General features: G+C 42.2%; 1 protein-coding gene across 4 annotated transcripts in view; it reads left to right on the top strand.

Annotated features, from left to right (window-relative positions):
• Positions 1 to 22,671, top strand: part of USP25 (ubiquitin specific peptidase 25) — a 156,994-nt gene that overhangs the window by 89,063 nt on the left and 45,260 nt on the right. For 3 of the 4 annotated variants that reach the window (XM_030204216.1, XM_030204219.1, XM_030204218.1), the window contains exons 17-20: positions 7,534 to 7,734; positions 10,186 to 10,319; positions 15,729 to 15,842; positions 21,577 to 21,672. In XM_030204216.1, the coding sequence (XP_030060076.1) occupies positions 7,534 to 7,734; positions 10,186 to 10,319; positions 15,729 to 15,842; positions 21,577 to 21,672 (545 nt within the window). The remainder of the gene's footprint in view (positions 1 to 7,533; positions 7,735 to 10,185; positions 10,320 to 15,728; positions 15,843 to 21,576; positions 21,673 to 22,671) is intronic. The other variant, XM_030204217.1, reaches the window with a different exon arrangement.

The following is a 22,671-nucleotide window of genomic DNA, read 5'->3' as shown; positions in this document are numbered from 1 at the left end:
ACCTATTCAGGGCCCTTCCTTTTGGTTTTACCACAGTGCTAAGGATCTTTTCCAAGGTGTTGGGGGTGAACCAGTACCCTCTCTTTCCATAATCATCACCACCGTCTTGACATTTAGTTGGAATTGGGTGAAATCCATCGAGGAGGCACTGCCACTACTGGTCACGCAGTCCTTCTCCTCCAGCACCTTGGTAGAGTGGTGAATTTCTCCAAGAGTTTGCAGTCTCTGGAGTACCTTGAGGTTCGTTTCAGTACATGCAAGAGCAAGGTCTTTTTTCCAGAGAACAGAAGCTTCAGTCCCAGGTTCAAACTCTTCTCCAATCTCCCAAGCTAAATACACACTGCAGGTTCTGTAGGCTTTAGGGCCCATAGTGACTTTCATCAAGGTGTGGTGCTTTGGGCCAGAGTTCACATGGGCCCCCTTTCAGGAGTTGTTGCTGTCCATGTGGCTCGGTTTACCACAGTCTGATTTGGTAGTTATGCAGTTAACATCAGAACCGGGGCATGGACTTAGGCCCCAGAGTGGATTCTGGTGACAATGGATGCCGGTCTCGTCTGCTGTGGGGGCTGATTGTCAGGGTCTCTGGTTCAAAGTGGAGTCGTCCTGGTTGATAAATTGGTTGAAGACACCTGGCCTTCCAGTCGTTCCAGCTTCTTCTCTGCCTCAAGGTGAGTGAGGGACTTATCCAACAATGCAATAGCAGTAATCTATGTCAGTTGGCGTGTAGGAGTGGCCTAATTGTTAGTGCAATGTGCTTTGATCCTGACAACCTGGGTTCAAGTCCCACTGCAGCTCCTTGTGACCTTGGACAAGTCATCTAACCCTCCGTTGCCTCAGATACAAAAACTTAGATGGAGAGCCCTCTAGGGACAGTACCTTCATATAATGTGTATAGTGCTGCGTACATCTAGTAGCGCTATAGAAATGATTAGTAGTAGTAGTAATTGACAGAGAGGAACCAAGAGCTGTCCACTGGCTTAGGAACCTGCTGAGCTCATGATCTGGGTAGAAAGGAATCTTGTGTACCTCTTCATGGCCTACATGGCAGGGTCCAGTAATATGTCAGCTGACTTTCTCAGTAGGAATGTTCTGGATCCGAGGGAGTGGTCTCTGTCAAGGGTCCCTTTCCAGGACATTGTTCAGCAATGGGATTCACCAGTAATGGATCTCATGGCTACAGTATCAAAAACACAAATGTCACACTTTTTTTAGTCACAGATAGGAGCCATTATTCAAGGCATAGATACGCTACTTCAGGTGTGGCCTCCAGAGGGACTGTTGTACATTTTTCCACCTCCGCAGTTAATAGGCCAGGTGATCTTAAGATCGAGGCTTACCAGGGCTGAATGATTCTGATCGCTCCAAATTGGCTTCACCAACCATAGTACAGTGACGTCTCAGATGCAGCTCAAGGATGCTCTTCCTCTTCCCCTGTCAGACAACCTTCTCTCTCGGGGCCAATTCTCATTCTAGATGTGGATTGGTTTTCTCTTACTACTTGGCTCTTGAGCAGACGAGGTTACTGAGTCATAAAGGCTTTCTCAAACTGAGTAGTTTTAAGTCCGTTTGGAGGAGCGGCTGCTCCCCTGGCGCCCCACCTAGGTACGCCTCTGCTCCAGAGGACTATGCCACAGTGGGACCTGAACTTTGTTGTCCTTTTGAGCCCTTGAGGCTGGTGACTCTAAAAGATCTTTCCCTGAAAGTGGTGTTCCTGGTTGCAATTACTTGACTAGACAAATTTATGAGCTGCAAGCTTTCATCTAGGTTTCCTTTCCAGTTCCCCAACCCCTCCCCCAGAGAGTATTTCTGCGTCCAGTTCCATCCTTTTTGCTAAAGGTTGTTTCTCCTTTTCATCTCAATCGATCTGTCTCTCTACCTGTTTTTCCTCGTGATGAAGCTCAGCCTTCTCTGGATTGTCTGGACATACTAGGGCATTGCACTGTTTGCATAAGACTGAGGACTTTCATGACTCCAACAGGCCCTTTGTCTTGTTTGAGGTACCAAGAAGAGGTGAGGCAGCTTTGAAAGCTACCATAGCCTGATAGGTTAAGGAGGTCATTTCAATATCCTACTTGGTGGCAAACCAGTGCCTGAGTAGTTGAAGGCCCATAATGTTTGGCTCAACTCATCACCACCATGGACACTGACTTGCGGGGTACCGCAAGAATCGATACTGTCACCTATTCTGTTCAATATCTACCTCAAGCCACTAGCTGAGCTGATTCGATCAATGGACACTCAGTTCTACATCTATGCGGATGATGTGCAGCTACTCATACCCATTGAACCTGACTTACCTACAGCCTTGAATAAACTGATTACCTGTCTAACATCAATTCAAGAATGGGCTAAAAACAAACTTTGCCTGAACCCAAGTAAAACCGAGCTTCTCTGGGTCCCTAACACAAGTGGCATACATACCTGACATCAAAATCCCTTTTGGGAAGTATGAACTCCCCCTCAAATCACAAGTCAGGAACCTTGGAATACAGTTAGATTCAGCACTTACTCTGATTCCCCAAATCCAAGCAACCTTCAAGAGCTGCTTCTACTATTTGCGACAGCTATGCTGCCTCTCTCCTTACATCGAGAAGGTAAATCTTTTCCCAGTTGTGCATGCCATGGTAACATCAAGACTGGGATTACTACAATGGGCAGTGATGGCGAACCTACGGCACGCATGCCAGAGAGGGCATGCAGAGCCCTTTCTGCTGGCACGCGCGCCCAGCGCTACAAAAAAATGGCGAAAAAAATCGTCGCGTGCAGCCATCGCGCCATTGGCTGTTCGGTCGCCGGCGCAAATTTTAAAGGCAGTCTATTTTGCAGCGGCCCCGGATTGGCCCCGTTCGATGCAGTACCATGGCAATGAAAGTACTGTGCAATTCTTTAAAACTCCTGGCCTGCCCCCTCCCAATCAGATTCGCCGACCGGACCGCCAGAGAGCAGACAAATTTGTCTTGTCGCTCGCCGCCCGTCCTGTCCTGTGACTGTCCCTGAGTAAGTACTTTAATTCAACACACCGGACTCCGGCTCCAAGTCATCTCGCCAGCTGGACACCCCCCCGGCCCCAATCATCGCCTGCCCTCGGAGAGATTCCCCCCAAATGAATTCCCCCGCCTCCCTCCCTGTCCCTGCTGGCTCAGGCAGCCTGGACCCCCCCCCCCCCCCCACCCGGACTCCCCCTCTCCCCCGGGTCTTACATGTTTCACCATTGGCTTCCCGAGGCGTTCCGTTCTCCCTCCTTCGACACCGGCGATTCACTTAGCGTCGGGTCCTCTCCCTCAAACGCGTCCCACTTCTGCAGAAGACAGGAAGCTGCAGAAGGCGGGGCGCGCCTGAGGAGAGGCTCCTACGCTGGCAGAAGGCTGGCTAAGTGAATCGCCGGTGTCGAAGGAGGGAGAACGGAACGCCTCGGGGAGCCAATGGTGAAACATGTAAGACCCGGGGGAGAGGGGGAGGCCAGGTGGGGGGGGGGGGGTCCAGCGACGTTCAGTTGGTTGATGCCGGTTGCCAAAGGGGGGTGGGGAGAGGGCCATGACCCGGTCCAGGCTGCCTGAGCCAGCAGGGGCAGGGAGGGGGGACACTGCCTGCAGACACACGAGGAGAGAGAAGCATCCCAAGAAGACACAGGGAGAGAGACAGGCACCACACACAGACACACGGGGAGAGAAAGAGGGGGAGGGACAGAGAGAGAGTGACTGGCACTGCGCACAGACACACAGGGATAGAGACAGCAGACACAAAGGGAAAGAGAGAGCGAGAGAGACACTGCCTGCAGACACACGAGGAGAGAGAGAGAAGCATCGCAAGAAGACACATGGAGAGAGACAGGCACCACACACAGACACACGGGGAGAGAAAGAGGGGGAGGGACAGAGACAGAGAGACTGGCACCACACACAGACACACAGGAAAAGAGACAACATGCGAAGAGAGAAGGGGAGAGAGAGCGAAAGGAAGAGACATACACAGAGAGAGAGAGAGAGAGAGACAGGCAGCACACAAAGACAAGGTGATGCTGTATGGGGGAGGAGAGAGGAGGTGATTTTGGATAGGGAGGAAGAGGGTGAGATGATGGATAGGGGAAGAGAGACAGGGAGATGGTGGATGTGATGAGAGATAGATGGGGTGAAGCTGAATTGGGTGGAAGAGAGAGAGAGCAATGATGGATGGGGTAGAAGAGAAAAAGACACTGTAATGCTGAATGGGAGAGGACAAAGAGATATGGGGCAATTCTGGATAACAGGGAAGAGAAAGAAAGATGGGGCAATGCTAGATATGGGGAAGTGAGAGAAAAACAGAGATGGGATGATGCTGGTTGGCAGGAGGAGAAAGAGATACTAAGAGGAGACGCTGCATAGTGGAGGGGGGAGAAGGGGAGAGAAAGAAACAGAGAGGAGATGTTATATGACGGGGAAAGAATTAATGAAAGACTGGGGACTAAGCGAAAGGGGAATGGATGGACTTGAGTGAGGGAAACATGGAAAAATGTAGGTAGGTTCAGTGAAAAAAGGGAGCTTAGACTGGATAGTAAGAATGAATAAAATCTAAATGGATAGAAATGCAGAAAAATAGAAGAAAGCTGAAAGATGAGTGTCAGAGATGAATGTGGTGGAGGAAGTGTAGAAGACAGGAGAGAGAGAAATGGAGAGGAAACTGTGGCAAGAGAGTTTAAGTTCAGTTAAGAGTAGACTGAAGAAAGCAGTCACCAGAGAAACTAAATGGCCAGACAAGAAAGGTAGAAAAAGAATTTTATTTGTAATTCTGATTAAATTAGTGTGGTAGCAACGTTAGGGCTTCTTTTACAAAGCTGTGCAAGTGATTCCTGCGTGGCAATTGAGAGAAAGTCCATTGGAATTGAATGGACTTCCTCTCATTTGCTACGCTGGGAATCACTAGTGTGGTTTAGTAAAAGAGGCCCACATTATACCTCCTCCAGTCAATTCCACAGAGGAGGACCCAGCTTTTACTTATGGAGGGCAAGAAATGAAGAAGAAAGGAGGAAAGTAAAGAAATAAATGAAAAGGAAGCCCTGGAAATGGTGTTAAGAGAACAGATAGAGAGCAGCAGAATCAGAGACTGGGACCAATATCACCAGAAAACAAAGGTAGGAAAATCATTTTATTTTCATTTTACTGTTTGGAATATGTCCAATTTGAGAATTTACATCTGCTGTCTTAGTTTGCACTGGGTATACTGGAGCTGTAACAGCTAACAGAAATGATTTATAAAGAAAACAAATCATGTTATTTTTTTCTCCTATACTAGTATAATGTTTTCAGTGATGTCTGTTTATATGCGCCATGGCTGGTGTAAGGGGTGTGGCTATCATAGGGGTGGAGTCATATGTGGTGACCCCACCCATAATGAGCACTTTGCGATAAATAATTAGATTTTGGGTTGCTGTTTGGGCACTCGGTCTCAGAAAGGTTCGCCATCACTGTACTATACAATGGTCTGACTACAAAGGGCCTGCACCAGCTCCAGTTGATTCAGAATGCGGCAGCAAGACTCATAGAAGGTTGCAAGCGATGTGACCACATCACACCATTTTTGCAAAAACTTTATTGGCTACCAGTACAATACAGGGCTAAATTTAAAACTCTGTGTCTGATCTTCAAGGCCTTGAAAGGAAATGGCCCTGAGTACCTGAAGAATAGGATGATCCTTCACATACCACCAAGGACACTAAGGTCCTCCCGAGGGCTTTCACTAACCACATCCTCTCCAAAAGACATTACATGATGTGATACCCACAAGCGAGCCTTCTCCAGAGTAGCCCCCACACTCTGGAATGCACTGCCTGAAAGGCTGCGCTTAACACAAGACTATCTCTACTTCAGGAAGCAGGTGAAGGCTTGGCTCGTCAACCAGGCCTTTAATGGAAGAAGTAACTAACTTGTTAGTCTCACTCACACACACAAGGTGTGACTCGGGTTGCACATTTTGCAGCGGGACATGTTTATCCACTCCTACTCTAACTGAGATAATATTGAACCATCTCTCTGACCTCATGTGCAAATTTCTTCAAATCAGTCACCTTACTTTCTAACTCTTCCTACTTTCTTACCCATCTATATGTTACAACTTTGCCTTACCCTTCATTATCAATTATAATGTTCTATTACGTATTGTGCTGACATTGCAAGTAGTATACCATGCCATACTTTGTATTGTTGAATATTTTTACTAGTGTAACTGCCTGTTTTGCTCATGTTTGATCTATTCTTACTGTACACCGCCTTGAGTGAATTCCTTCAAAAATGTGGTAAATAAATCCTAATAAATAAAATAAATAAATTCTACTGGGGATCAGGCATCAAGCAGAGCTTGCCTTGATCCCCCCATAGGACATTTGCAGGGCGTTGCTTCATGTTTCAACATTGCAGTCTGGCTGTTCAAGCAAGGAGTGAGGCAGCCTTTGAAGCTACGGTTTTGGCTCATGGGTTGTCTTTTCCCACCCTCATTGAGTACTGCTTTGGTACTTCCTACTTGTCTGGAATGGTCGGAGAGATGAAGAGGAAGAAGAAATTTAGATCTTTTTTGCTAATTTTCATTCCTTCAGTTCTCTCCAGATCATTTCCGAACCCATCAAGAAAATGTGGAACTGTTCTTGTGATTACTGTCTGGTATGGATGACTCTCTAATCTCTTTCAGGCTCTGACCTGCTGTTCTAGTTATAAAACATTTTTTTTCTTTGTTGGTTCTTTCCTTCTTCCCCTAGGTTTAGTTGGGGGGGGGTCTGTTGTATGTTCAGTTCTTGTTGGGCGCTACCGTTTGCTTTGTGAATAGAAATACTGGTTAATCCAGAGCTGCACAGTACCTCTGCTGGAAGGAGTGTATATGCCCACTCGGAAATGATCTGGAGAGACTTGAACAAAAATTAGCAGGTAGCATCTAATTTCTCCTTAGTACTTGTAGTGTCATGAAAAATACTACACAATACAGTTATTTAATTTTACTGAAAATGTTAAATTTTGAATTTTTGGCTTTTACTTGGTGGTATGGGAATTAGACCAGTTCTGATTAATTTTTGTCAGGCTCTCAGTAGCCAAATATAAACAAAGCAGCTGGTACAGGAACATAGGTCCAGGGCCTCCATGGAATAAGATATTTTACAACTATATATCTCCTTAGTACCAACCCCCTCAAATTTCCTTTCATAAGGAAAATCAGTGATATCGGTTAAGAAGAAAATATGCATTTTAATTGTGAGCCCAACAGAAAACTAGACCACATGCAGTTTTGCAGTGGGTTCCCTGGTATCCATTTAACAGGATACGAAATCAAGTTCAACTAATCCAGAGAGACATACTGAAGCCATATGTGCTGTTGTGCTTCTGAGAAGTTCTGCTGTTTCATTGCATTCAAGAATTTATTTCATGAGTACAGTGAAATCGAGTATGATACTGTGATAAGTAATTCCAAATAAATTGTGGTTTGAGATATGTGCACTAATTAGCATTTGTCCCTTTTCCTCCCCAACCCCTGTTTTATATTTTTTTGCTGTGTGAATTATATACTATATTGTAGAGGAATTTGACAAGGAAACTGGTCAAGTGCTTAATGGAATGGATGACTTGCCTCCTGATTTAAAGAACTATGTCAAGGAAGATAACCGTCGCTTTGAGAAGGAGCTAGAAGAGTGGGATGCAGATCAAGCTCGTAAGGCACAGCAGGAAAAGATGATGATTCCACCAACATCTAGGGAACCAGTGCCCTCCGTCACTGCAGGTTAGTAAAGAGAGCTGCCAGTAGGAAAAGCTGAACTGTTAAGATGAACATGTGAGCATGGTGAAAGAAGAGGCCCCCATGTCTGTTGAGAACCAGAAGGCTTTACCCATGCCGAGTGAGTGAATCCTCCTGTAAAGGAGGAATTAATTTCATAAGCTGTTGAGAAAATTGCTTTCTTTTTTAACTTGGTTGGCTCATATGAAACCTAAGAAATTCATTATTTGGCAATGCAGCTATCAACTTGATTGAGGAACACACCCAGAGAGAGTTGTGAGGTGTTTGTTTGTCATGACACCTGCCTTAGGGGCCCTTTTATGAAGATGCAGTATGGCGTGCCAAAACAGCACTACCCACCGGGCGCTCCCAGGCATCTGGCGGTAGTTCTGATTTTGGCACATGCCATTTTCCGCTGTAGAAAATAATTTTATATTTTCTATTGCGGGGGTGTTCCTAGTGGTAAATGTGCTGCCCAATTACTGCCAGGTTAGTGCATGAACCCTTACTGCCTACTAAACAGGAGGTGGTAAGGGCTCACGCAGTTAATGGCCAGGCACTAATTTTGAACTTAGCTCCTGGCAGTTATTGTAGTAAATAGAAATTCGGCTTTTTTTTTTTTTTTTTCAGCCATGTTAGGATGTGGCCAGAGCACGCAAGAAAACCACATGCCACAGCTACCACCAGCCACCTTTTAGCACGCCTTTGTAAAAGGGTCCCTTAATTGTCTGCCAGTATAGCAGTTGTGGTAATTTAGCAGTTTCTTGTCCATTATCTGCTGAGCTTTCCACAAAATGAAGATTAAGAACAATAAAAAAAATAAACCATTTAGCTTTCAGCATTGTTAGCTATTAGGAAGATGCTTTTTTATGGCTTTCCCTGAGTGAGGGAGAAACTGGTTGGCGGATGGTGAAGGTCTATCCTTTGTGGCGGAGCCAGCAGGGTTAATGGTGCTTTTCGTCTTCAAAACTGTTTTGTTGAAATCTGCCTTGTGGCACAGAGCAAGATCGTCAAAAATTAAATTGTAGAAAGTAAAGGAAAAATCCTGAGTCGTGAAAACAGAGAAGAAATAGGAAAGGAATTTAAAATCTAACTCTGCGCCTGAATGAAAATAGGACTTATTAAAAGTTAAAGTCCTTACTCTAAAACTAAGACTTGTTCACTGCTGTGGTTATTGGTGGTAGTCGCTTTATCAAGACTTTGTAAATGATAAGGTGCAAATTGTAAGTTAGATTTTCTTCATAGTACTTTTCTTGAGATAATCCTACATTGTGCAGGCTTAGACACTGGTGTTTGCCAAAATACTTGTCCTTAGATTGTGTAAAACTTGGTCAGCTCTGTGGAGCATTTTGTAGGGTGGAATAGCAAATCCCTGTTGAATTGCAGCAGAATGGAACAACAGTGATAGTGGAGGAGATGTCACCCAAGGACAGCTAAGTTTTATAGTGAAAATAAACAGCTGCAAAAGTTTGACAACCCCTTTTGGAAGAGGAAATACTGCATTTAGGTAATGTTTGTGCATGTCACCAAGAAAACTCTAATACCAGAGTAGCAATTGCTACCATTCAAATTGGACTTGAAAAAGAGAGAGAGAAAACAGGATATTTCAGCAGATAGTGAACTTACAGTCCATCCAGTTGCTCATGCTTTATGTTACTTTCTGTATCTGAATTTTTTCCTTTAATTTTCTTCAGTTTGATTTTTCAACTGTCTTGCTGTATGCCATAAGGCAGATTACAATAAAATCAAAGACAGACAATTACACGATTTGATGGCATCCTGGCTTCTCTTCAGCATTCTCACGCTTAGTCATGTTCTACTCATGAGATCAATCACCACTGAACAATTAATTTCATGAATTTAGTGTGGTGTTTATCCAGGTTTATCAAACCCAAAGCCCATGTGCATTTTCAAAAATGTTCTGTGGCATAGCAGCCTTCCTGATGCAGGCAGTGTGGATATGGGAAAATACTCCTTGCCAAAATAAAAGCTAGGGAAGACTTGAAGCCCCACCAGACACTGGAAGAATTCAAAGGAAGCAACGTATGAGGGTGAAGCGGAAGTGCTGTACAATGAGAGCCTGGCTGTCCATGCCCTACATGCTGTCTGTTAAACAACCTTCTGTTTTGTTTGATTTAAAAGTTATCTTAGTACTTTGTTGGCCTGAGTAACCACCATCTATTTTGTTGCCAGAGGCTATCTGCAAGTAAATATCAATATATGCTTTTGCAAGACAGCATCAGACACGTATACTGGTTCGCATGCAATGTACACTGCCAGTTGAAGAGAATATTTTTATACAGCGTGATCTCCATCTTAAAAAAGGGATATGAGCTGATCTACTTCTCTCCTTCAGGATTGCTTTGAGTGTTATCCATACTGTTTCGTTGGTATTTTTGTTATGCTTTGTTTGGCTTGTATAACACTGCTGCTGCTATGTTTGTCACCCATTTCAAGGAGGGGAACTAGAATATTTAGAGCAGCCAGTACGCACTGATCTCTCCAGCCAGCTCAAAGAAGAAACGGTGAAGGTGATAACTAAAGTGATGGCAGAACATGAAGAGGATAGCCCTGAAGCCGTCTTGAGCAAGGTAAGAATATTTTTAGCAAAGGCCTGTCCACATTTAATCCAGAATGAAGCGGAGAGTATTGTCAAGGCAAAAATGGGAATTTGTCCCTCAGAGCGCTGAGGTGTTCTCAAGTTATAGCCAAATTATCTCCAGTAGTGCTCCACTGAAGCAACAAAACAAAAAGATGATCTTTAGGACACTTGCTTCATTGCTTCTGCCAGAGAGATTGCAAAATATTTGCTTCAGTGGCATGTAATACAGACTATGAGGGAGTGGAGAGACTCAAATCAGTGGATGTTATTGTTTGTTTGAGACATTTAATATACTGCTAAATGAGGGGACACTCAAAGCAGTTTACATCTAACAATTAGAGTGGAAAAGAACGCCATTAATCACAGAAAAGCAAAGCCAAGAGGAGAGAGAAAAAAAACTTAGCATTGTGAATCCAGGTTTTTCAAACCTAAGGCTCACGTGCATTTTCAAAAATGTTCTGTGGCATAGCAGCCAGTCTGGTGCACTGATAACCTCCACCGCCAGACTCAAAAACCACTCAAGTCCCCAAAGACCTGTTGAAAGAGGTAGGTTTCAAAGCAGACCTAAACCTAAGATATGAAGGTTCCCTACATAGGTCTAGCAGGAGAGAGTTCCATAGGAATGGAGCCGCAGAGGAACACGTAAATTCAAATTGGCAACAGAAGACCAACGGGATGCAAAGATAAGATTCATATGCAGAATGCAAACAATGAGTCAGCTGATAGGGGTTAATAGATGAAATTTAGGAGGGAGTAGTCCCAAAAAGAATTTTATCAGATAAAATGAGAATCTTAGAAAGAATGGAATGCTCGATAGGAAGCCAGTGCTGCTGAATCAATAAAGGAGTTACCCTGTTAAATTACTTGCATGAGAAAAGATATGAACAGCGGTATTCTGGATGCATTGCAAACGTTTCAAGAGGCTAGAATTAAGACCTGCAAAGACCACATTGCTAGGCAAGACGAGACAAAACAGTGGAATGAAGTATGGATATTGCAGCTGGTGGATCAAAGAACTTCCTAATCAAACAAAACCTTCATAAGGCAAGAAAGTATGACCCGGAGATATCTGAAGGAGGTCACTAAAAGAATGGTAATGTTAGCGAGCAATGGAGATATATTGGGTGCAGAAGGCTGACCAGTCAGCCAACAAACCGTGGTCTTAGCAGGATTAAGAATTAATGGATTATCTTTACACCAGGTAGCAACAGTATCCAAACATGATTAAATGTTTGAAAGATCTAAATGATTGAATGGTCAAAGGAATTGATACGGAAGTTGCTTCTGGTGATAAATTGTGCACACACGGAGTGGAGGAGTGGCCTAGTGGTTAGGGTGGTGGACTTTGGTCCTGGGGAACTGAGGAACTGAGTTTGATTCCCACTTCAGGCACAGGCAGCTCCTTGTGACTCTGGGCAAGTCACTTAACCCTCCATTGCCCCATGTAAGCCGCATTGAGCCTGCCATGAGTGGGAAAGCGCGGGGTACAAATGTAATTAAAAAAAAAACCTTCTGGCTTAACAAGTGGATGTTATTGGATGAATTTATTTTATACATGTAACCCGGGTCTCACCCGGTTCTAGCTCTGCTGCCAGACACGTAATTATACACCGCTCTGCTCATTCAGGCCTGTTAGTCTCCAGCCGAACTGGGAATGGGTAGATGGTCTGGAATAGCGATCCGGGGGTTTGGGAGACACTTCTGTACTCTTTGTTCCACTCAGCTGTGCAGTCCAGGGACCACACTGCACTCCAGAGGCTTAAACAACAACTCAACTTTATTGAACTGTCTCCAACAGGCAGGTAGCAACTTGAATTTATCTCCAACCAGTCATTTAATTAGCTCCCAAATAATTTAATTCCAGATTTCCGTTGTTCCCTAGGGAGAGCACCTTTACCACTGTCCTCCTTAGGGATATTTACAGTTATTATCCAACAGGATTGTGTACAATGTTTACAGACTCCTATCCATGCCTGTCCCAGAGAATAATGTCCCAAAGGGTGTGCTCCTCACATATATCCAGGTTTACACCCCCTTGTGGTCTGACCTTTCTTCAGGGTGACCCTTTGCATTGGCACAACCCTGGCTCAGATCCCACACTCCCAGACTGAGTCTCTCCCTACCCACACCTGTAGAGCTCTCCTTTACTACAGTTGCTGCTTTGCTGAGCCACAACTCTCCTTTTACAGCCAGTGGTCTTCTTTCTTCTCAGTAGGACTCCCCTTTACTCCTCCAAGTCAGTGGCAGGGTACAGTGCAGGCAGCTTAACTCTGCAGTCAACCAAAGACATATGCTTTCACATGTAACTACTTTTATTAGCTCCCAACTCCTTCCAGAACTGTCACTATACAGAACATGGGCACTATCTTTCTGCATTTTATTCCATAAACACTCACCCTGGACTGGGCTTCCTCCCACCCTGGGACCTCCCAGTCACTCCCTTCAGCGACTCTTTACAGTGTTTACACTTCTAGTAATCCTCAGCCTAACAGGGGATTACATACAATAAGTGATTTTGTTTTCAATGTATATTGTAAATTGTTGTGAACGCTGTCAGGGAGGTGGTATGTATTTTATTTATTTATTTTTTAAATTAAAACATCCTAGAGGTGCTAGGGACTAATTTAGTTACACATGTGGGATTTTACCAGTATGCCATGAAATATTCTGCACCACATATATTACAAAATCTGAAAGCTTCACTTCATTTTTCTTTCTTTTTTGACCCAGCAGTTTCCTTTTTCTCAGCTGAAACTAGTGCCAGGATCTAGCACCATTACCCTTTGTTTGCAGTTATCTGGGGGTTTTATCCTATAGCTTATTGTTCTTCCTTTGATCACTTTAAATTCACTTTAAATACAGCTGCTCTGGTCATTCCAGAAGCCATCCTAAGCCAGGGTCATGTTTCAGAACTTCTTTCAAACCCTCAGTCATAGACCTTGGATTTAGCCACTGGGCATCACCGTTGAGCACTGACCCTCCTCCTATCACTGGGAATTGTGGAGCGCCACCTCAGCAGCAGATCTAGCCAACTCAGGGATCATGAGACCCAGTCTGTTGGTCAAATTGGTTATTTTCCATAAGGTGCACAGTACTGACACTCAGCCAATGGGCCTTATTGCTTTATTTTAACCACAACTTAAATCTACCTAAAGTACGTTTAATGCCGCCTTCTTTTCAGCCTCCAACAGACCAGTAGGTTCCAGATGTTTTCTTTGTGGAGGCCCTCAGGAGCTATCAAAAGGTGTGACAATTCTAAATCACAATTGTATCAGATGCTTGAAATATGCTGTAGATAAAGCAGAACACAGTTCCAAAACAGGTAATATAAATTCATATGCAATTCAAATAGTCAGTACACCCAGCAAATAAATAGTTCCATGATTTATGTCATTCATGTCATTCATAAGATTCTTAAACTTAAAATAAGACTGCAGTATTTCAGGGTTTTCAAGAATATAGGTAGAGCTATACAGTCTTATTTTTGCCTAAGTTTCTTTATTTGTCCATCACAAGAAAATTAATAAATCCTGTCTCACCTTTTTATTATTATTTATTTGTTAACCGCTTTGCCCTGTCCATTTAAAATAGCATATCAAGTTTTGAATAAATATTGGCTTGGAAAATCTGAATTAAGGTCTTGCATACAAGTGAAAAAGTATGACAGAAATAATGATAAAAAAAGTTGAGGTATGAAAACGTGTTACCATTCAGTAAGTTCCCTTTTTAAGTAGAAGGAAGTGACAGATTAAGGGAGTTAGGTAATTGTCAATTATACAGTCTTAGTTTAATTTCAGATGCTAACAAATTTTTGGGGCTGTCCTTGTTTTCTGTCATAGTCCTTACAAGTTGTAACCCAATGCTGCCACACATGGTGTTTGAAAGTGACTAAAAAGCCTGTGAGATGATCAGGTGCTGGAAAAGAAACATCTAAGGCTGAATGATTCAGTGTCATCTCTAAACTCTATCTAGTGGTCCTTGTGTTGCAATCACTCTTTTTCATCTGTCCTCCTCCAAGATGCATCAGTTTCTTAGAAATATCTATCTTAGCACCTCTTCTGGTCATGAGAACACAATCCAGTGTTCTGTACAGCATTACTGCTCTCCTCTCATGATAGGTATTTTTAATGAAAAACTAATTTATATGAGTTGTTTTCTCCTTAGTCCTATTTACAAGGCTGTAGTAGGGGATTATTTAAATCTTAAAACTTAAATTTTGGGTGACTACTTTCAGTGTCTCGACTAGTGGTGATTAATTCAATCATTGAATGGAAGGGCTCTTTTCAAACTGAATAGGAAATAGCTAATAATGGCAGCATTAACATATGTGGGCCATGACAAAAGCCCATGTTTGCTGGTTATTTTTTCATGGACATTATGGTGTGGTCTTGACATTGGGATAATATGCTTGGAGAAAGAGGATATATAACTCTGGGGCAACTCCTACCACCAGAGCACATGAGTAGGTCCAGACTGAAGGAAGTAAAACTTCCCTCAGTCAGCCAATAAGAGGGCATTTTAGCTTGTCAAGTATTTGAGGAGAGAGAAACTGAGCAAAAATAAAAATAGATGAATCAAAGTAAGAGGATCACAACTAATTCTCTAAATCTTATGATAGTTGCTGTTGCAAAAATTTGCCTCACTTCATTCTTGAGGTCAGGAAAGAGGTTAACTTATGAAACAAGCTAGGGTTTTTGTCTCAAGATAGTGTTGCTCAATGACACTCTAAAATGCAACATAATAAAAAAAACAAAATCCTCTCAATTCACCTAGTTTGAACTGGGGAAAGGGTTGAGTTTTGGTTCTGGGGGGAGGAGTCTTTGATTTTTAATTTTGAATTTAACTTCTTGAATGATACTTACATGCATTTAAAGCATCTATTAAAACCCGTATTCAGCATTTGATGGCTTTCTTGTTGGATTATGTTTGAGTCACATCAGTGACCTTGAGAAACAACGCAGTCCTTTTTTAACAAAGATCTTTATTGTAAGCTTTTTGTGATCATATTTGTGATTGAACACTGACCTAGAACACTTGATTTATAGGTGTAACTCAATGTTTGCTGTAAAAGTTGCACCTTATGATATGTTGTCAGCTTACACTTTTTCATTCAAAGCAGATGTAAATGGTAGGTGAGTATCCTCTACAAGGGAATGTAGCACAAGTTTCCATTGCATAGTATTGCATTTATTTTAGTGGCATATGGATACGTTTTGTATAACATATTGGCCACCTGATGGAAAGTAATGTGCTGTACTCAGACATATTATGTGTTCTGTAAGTTCACTGCAGTCCTTTTCCTAATGACTCCATCTTTTCAGAAGTTAAATATTATATACTCTTTGTCATTGCATCCTTGTGTTTTCTTTTGTCTCCATTGCTTGGTTTTCTTCTGCAGATCACTGATAATACATCAGCTCAAGCAGTTCCTAGCCAGCGAGTTGTAGAGGTGGCGATTCCTCACGTAGGGACATTTGTGATTGAGTCAGAGGAGGGGGGTTATGATGATGAGGTATTTCTTGACTGTAGCTGTTTCTGCCATTCCCTACCATGGTGCTTTGGGGAGAGTTTTTTGCTGTGTGATGCACTACGACAACTGGCATGTGTGCACTCTGCAATACCTATAATGCACCTCTCACAGACTCACAGATTGCGGTGTTTGGTGGCAAATATGCAAAAACTGTGGCATTGTATGAGCTGTACATTGCTATATGTGGATGTTTATGCATGTTCTCACTATGAATAACCCCACAGACACAGTTTAATTATTCATATTGGAAATACTTACATTGGTTCAAATATATTCCAGATAGTTTTCACTGACTTAACATTACAAACCTCTGGAAAAAATATTTTTTGTTGCAAAAAAACAAAAGTCTGATCAAAATGGTATTGACATGGTAGCAGTTCATTAACTGTGATGGAGGTTGTAGAGACAGACTATATCGGAATTCAAGAAAGCATGGGACAACCACATAGGATCTCTAAAGGAAAGGAGGTGATGGTAGGGTAGGCAGATTGGATAGGTCATATAGAGGGGCATTTTCGGTAAAATGTCTAAGTCCGATTTGGACGTATTGCTAAAACTTGAGTGGTGAACGTAGCCATTTTGGAACCTGAAAAACGTCTCTTGGTTCGAAAATTGCTTTTTCCTAGATGTTTTGTTTTTGGTGCATTTTTCTTTTGGGACCATTTTGAAAATAAAATATCCAAGAGAAAAATGCCCAAAAAACAGCCATTGAGATATGGGCCATCAATCTTAGTAGATTGGCCACACAGACATCCCAGCAGAGTAGTGGGGCAGTCTAGGAGGCACTGTAGTGGACTTCACATAAAAGGTCCCAGGTACACATCTCACCAAAACCCCCTTATATTGTTTGGTGAGCTCTCCAGGAGCAGAAAAATAGTTATTGTACCTCACTGAATACCACTACAATAGTTCTCAAGCTTGCAGGTATCTCCTATGTGTAGGTACAGTAGGTATTTAGTGTATTTTGGAGGGCTTGCACGTTCCACCACAAGTGTACCAGTTAGAGTAGGATATGTGCCTGGGTCCCCTTCTCTAGAATCCGCTACACTGATCACTGAGCTACTCCTGGGACCTGCTTGCTGCTCTAATAAGAATGGCCTTCATATGTGAAGCTCTCATAGAGCCTGGAATGTACTGCCACTGTCACATCTTAGGGAGCTGGAAGGGGATCAGTGACCACTGGGGGGAGGGGGTAAGGAAGGGTTATTCCTCAATCCCTCCAGTGGTCATTTAGGGCACCTTTTGTTCACTTACTCGTGATTGAAACAGGTCTAACCAAAAAGTCTTAATTTTGGTACTAGAGGTTTTCATTTCTTTGCATTATTGCATAAAAGCTTCTATCTTTTGGTGCCACACACATCCCACCTGGGTCCCTCCCAAAACACTCCCCCCCCCCCCCCCCCCCCCCAAAAACATGCATCTTGAAATTTGGACAAACTGTGGAGCGAAACATCTAAAATCGGTGTGTTCAAAATCGCAATTTTGACATTTTTAACAGAAAAACATCCTTCTACTACCTTATGATGTTTTGGGATGTTTTTTTGTTTTGAAAATGAGCCCCATAATCTTTCTGTGTTTTAGGTCATTGTAATATGCAAGCAATATAGTAGTTGCTAGCTTTTAGTATTTTAAGTCTTAATTGTTATTTAAAAAAATAAGTTGGCTAATAAGTGTTGGATTTGCAGAGCTCTTCCTGTGGAATCCTGTGTTCTTAAATGTGTTCTAGGTCAGTTCCCACCTGGACAATTCCCCCACCCAGACAATTCCCACTCACCATTACCCCCTGGATAATTTCTAACTAGGTCAATTTCCCTCTGACTAATCCCCCCCCCCCCCCCACACCCCCACCCCCATCACATTTATGTTTGCAAATATACTTCTAACAGTGTATATGTAAAGAAAAAAATATTACTTGGTAAACCATTAGAAAGAAGAAAGAGGAGTAGATAATTATAAGGCTGAATCCGGATGTATGTCTAGTTTTCTTATTAAATCTAGTATTTTATAGTGGAACCCAATTTTCAATTTTAATAGTCTGCAGGCTGTTATAGGCCCATGGCAATGAGTTTCCTATACCACAACCATTTTCACACCTCTTCTAGACCTGCGCTTCTGTCTTCTACTCCCTGCCCCCCACCCCAGTTTCCCACATATCACTCTTGCCCCAACCTTCTCTCACTCCCCGTCATTGCTCTTACCGTAACTTCTTTCTTCTTCTCACGCTGATACCAATGCTATGAGCTGTGCACAACACATAGCATTGGTGTCAATGTGAGGAGAAGTAAGAGCAATGCCGGTTATTGGAGAGTTCGGAATAGAAGCGCCAGTCACCATAGAGATGGACGGGAGAAGTGAAATGCCAATAACCATGGCGGGGTGGGGCAGGGCAAGTTTGGATAACGGGGTGGGGGGAGAAAGAGAGTGAAAATCTGTTAACTGCATGGAGGGAGGAAGACCAAAGACTTGAAGAGCAGAATAAGGAGCTGAGTGAGCACTGAAAAGGCAGATAAGGGTGGGGGGAATTAACCAGGTGGGAAATTGACACATGGGAGGGAGGGGAATTATCCAGGGGGTAACTGACCTAGATGGCAGTTGTCCAGAGGGTAATTGGTGGGTGGTAGGGAATTGTGTTGGGGTAATTGTCCAGGTAGGAACTAGCTGGATACTTTTTAAATGCTTGGCAAAGAAGTTTTGTTGCAGAGGCAGAAAGATGATCAAGCTTACTATCTTAATTCATTTAAATCATTGGTATTCGTTCTCAGTCCTAAAGAACTACCAATTGATCAGGTTTTCAGGATATCCCTAATGAACATGTAAACGAAATCTACTTTAACTGCATTTAATTTTCAACAGGGCAACTATAATAAAATGAGAAAATTGGCTAAAATTAAACAAAAAGGATCGGCTGCTAAGGTTAGGACACTAAATCAGGCGTGGACATTATTCAAAAATGCCATCTTGAAAGCCCAGTCCAGATGCATTCCATGTTTTTGCAAAGGTGTAAAGAAGAAAAAGCTACAGCCAGTGTGGTTAAAAGGTGAAGTAAAAGAGGCTATTACAGCCAAGAGATTGTCCTTCAAAGAATGGAAAAAGGATCCAAATGAAGAAAATAAGAAGCAACATAATCACTGGCAAGTCAGATGCAAAGCATTAATAAAGAAGGCTAAAAGAGAATATGAAGAGAAACTTGCCGCAGAGGCTAAAACTCACAGTAACAACTTTTTCAGGTACGTCAGAAGCAGAAAGCCTGCAATGGAATCTGTGGGACCATTAGATCACGAAGGAGCAAAAGGGGCGCTCAGGGAGGACAAGGTTATAGTGGAGAAACTGAATGAATTCTTTGTGGAGAAACTGAATGAATTCTTTGCTTCTGTTCTTACAGAAGAAGTTGTAAGAGATCTGCCTGTACCAGAAATGGTTTTCAAGGGTGATGATGCAGAGGAACTGAAAGAAATCTTGGTGAACCTGAAAGATGTACAGAGCCAAATATACAAATTAAAGAGCAGTAAATCATGTGGTCTGGATGGCATACATCCAAGGATACTCAAAGAACGCAAGCATTAAATTGCTGATCTGCATATGTAATCTGTCATTAAAATCGTCTGTAGTACCTAAAGATTGGAGGGTGACCAGTGTGATGCCGATTTTTTTTAAAGGGTTCTAGGAGTGATCCAGGAAATGACAGACCGGTAAGCCTGACCTCTATGCCGGGCAAAATAGTGGAGACTATTATAAAGAATAAAATTACAGGACACACAGAAAAACATGGTTTAGTGGGACAGAGTCAGCATGGGTTCAGCCAAGGGAAGTCATACCTCACCAATTTGCTTCATTTCCTTGAAGGCATGAATAAACATGTGGAGAAAGATGAGCCAGTTGATTTTCAAGAAGCTTTTGATAAAGTTCCTCATGAGAGACTCCTGAGAAAATTAAAGAGTCATGGGATAGGAGGCAAGGAATTGGTTATCGGACAGAAAACAGAGGGTAGAGTTAAATGGTCATTTCTCTCAATGCAGGAGGGTGAACAGTGGAGTGCCTCAGGGATCTGTATTGGGACTGATGCTATTTAACATATTTATAAATGATATGGAAATCAGAATAACAAGTGAGGTTATTAAATTTGCAGATGACACAAAACTATTCAAGGTTGTTAAAGCACGTGCAGACTGTGAAATATTGCAGGAAGACCTTAGGAAATTGAAAGACTGGGCATCCAAATGACAGATGAAATTTAATGTGGACAACTGCAAGGTGATACACGTTGAAAAGAAAAATCCAAATCTTAGTTACCTGATGCTAGAGTCCACCTTGGGGGTCAGCACTCAAGAAAAAGATCTAGGTGCTGTTGTGGACAATACACTGAAATATTCTGCTCAGTGTGCAGTGGTGGCCAAAAAAGCAAATAGGATGCTAGGAATTACTAGGAAAGGGATGGTGAATAAAAATGAAAGTACTATAATGCCTTTGTATTGCTCCATGGTGCGACCGCACCTTGATTATTGTGTTCAGTTCTGGTCGCCGTATCTCAAAAAAGATATAGAGGCATATTTTCAAAGCACTTAGCCTCCCAAAGTTCCATAGAAACCTATGGAACTTAGCCTCCCAAAGTGCTTTGAAAATATGCCTCATAGCGGAATTAGAAAAGGTTCAAAGAAGACAACCAAAATGATAAAGGGGATGAAACTCCTCTTATATGAAGAACAGCTAAAGAGGTTAGGGCTCTTCAGCTTAGAAAAGAGACGGATGAGGGAAGATATGATTTAAGGTCTACAAAATCCTGAGTGGTGTAGAACGAGTAGAAGTAAATTGATTTTTTTACTTATTCCAAAAGTACAAAGAATAGGGGACACTCGATGTTACAGGAAATACTTTTAAAACAACAAATAAGAGGAAATATTTTTTCACTCAACAAATAATTAAGTTCTGGAACTCTTTGCCGGAGGATGCGGTAATAGCGGTTAGCGTATCTGGGTTTTAAAAGGGTTTGGACAAATTCCATAGTCTGCTATTGAGGCAGACATGTGGAAGCAACTGCTTGTCCCAGGATTGGTAGCATGGAATGTTGCTGCTAATTGGGTTTCTGCTAGGTACTTGTGACCTGGCATGGCCACTGTTTGGAAAACAGGATACTGGGCTAGATGGAGCATTGGTCTGACCCAGTATGGCTACTCTTATGTTCTAACTACTTCCTTCATTATATGCAAATCTGTTTTATGCATACTCATTAAAGATATCTTGAAAACTTGACCCATTGGCGATCATTAATGACTCAAAAATGTGATTGCTTACTAAAATGTTTCTAGAGTGCCTGGATGCAAGATGCTCCACCCCCACCAGGTCAGCATTGCCAAGCAAAACGTTGCATAAGTTATTGTACTATTGCAAACGGAAAGCATAAGTAGATTTTCAGTTTAGGTTCTTGTTTACAGAGGTACTTTGGGCCTGCTCTTCTATTGCATGGAACTTAGTTACAGACATTGAGTTCTCCTAATACGCAGTATTTAACCTAAGACATCTGTAGCTGTTGTATACAGAGGGATCTTATTCCTTGGACATTTCTGGAGGGTTAACAAGTACTTGGAGTGGTTTTTGCCAGTTTAGAGAATGCATGCACCAGCTTGCTTTCCTTTACATGCATGTATCTGACAGCATATTGTCTTGACATATTGATTATAATATTCATTGCAAACTTTACCCTTAAATCTCCTTATGGCAGGTCATGATGGCTCCGGATATGCAAGGTATAATCATGGCCATAGGTAAATCCAGGAGTGTGTATGACAGGTGTGGGCCTGAAGCAGGGTTCTTCAAGGTACACCTAACATCTTTCCTTTTCCTTTAGTTTTTTATTTTGTTTTAACAAAACTGTTTTTGGTGTCTAGTTGTTTTTTTTTGCTTCAATTACTGATGTTGACTGCTCATCATGGACGCACAATCATGTGACCAGGGATTCTTTCTCTCTAGTAATATACATTATCCTTTCCATCTTAATGGGTTTAAGTTGTGTGGCTACTCTCAGTTTTATGAAAGTTTTTTAAGAGGGCAGTTGCTCACCTTGTATGTATTGTTTACCCATGTTTTCATGTAGGCATTCCTAGGATGGAGTTAGGCTGGGGAAGCAACAATGTGTGTAATTTTGGCTGGAATAAGAACCAGAAGAAGCAAGTGCATGTCCTTGCAAGTACTTTGTCCTTGAGCAATTTTTGCAGGGAAAGTACTTTTCCCTTTGAGAACTGGTGCAACATCTGAAGGTAAAAGTACCTGCAAACTTTGTAAGTGCCTGCATGGTTCATAATGTCGCAGTGTGCTTTTAAAAAGGAGCACTCGTCAGATTCAAGAAAAATGTTATTGACAGAAATCATGGTAATAAATTCAAATTAACCTAGAAAGAAGTCTTGGCACATGCCTATAAATTTAAAATTGTCCAGTTGATTTAATATCCTCTAAAATATGCAGTGGATACTCAGAACTTGTTTAACCAAAGGGCAGATTAGGTTGTTGCCTAGGATAGCAATATCTGGAGGGCAGCAAACATCTGCTGTAAAAGCAAAACAATGGATCCTGACATACACAAACTCAAAGAGCCATCATTGTATACTTTTACCTGATTTAATCAGTAAATGCCTTTTGGAATCTCACTAAGATTAATTTTATAAAGCATTTTCTGTACTTAAAACTATATGAATACCCACGTATAAGTATATGCACTGATAAAACTAAATGGTTTTATATTTGTGTGGAAGTTGAGCAGAGTTGCAATGTACATCTGCAATACATAAAATGTTCGTATACACTTATACCTTTTGGAGCA

Source organism: Microcaecilia unicolor, chromosome 5, assembly GCF_901765095.1.
Source record: "Microcaecilia unicolor chromosome 5, aMicUni1.1, whole genome shotgun sequence".
Taxonomy (NCBI): Eukaryota; Metazoa; Chordata; class Amphibia; order Gymnophiona; family Siphonopidae; genus Microcaecilia; species Microcaecilia unicolor.
Note: the sequence above shows the minus strand (reverse complement) of the source record. Positions and strands in the feature narration are given on the sequence as shown.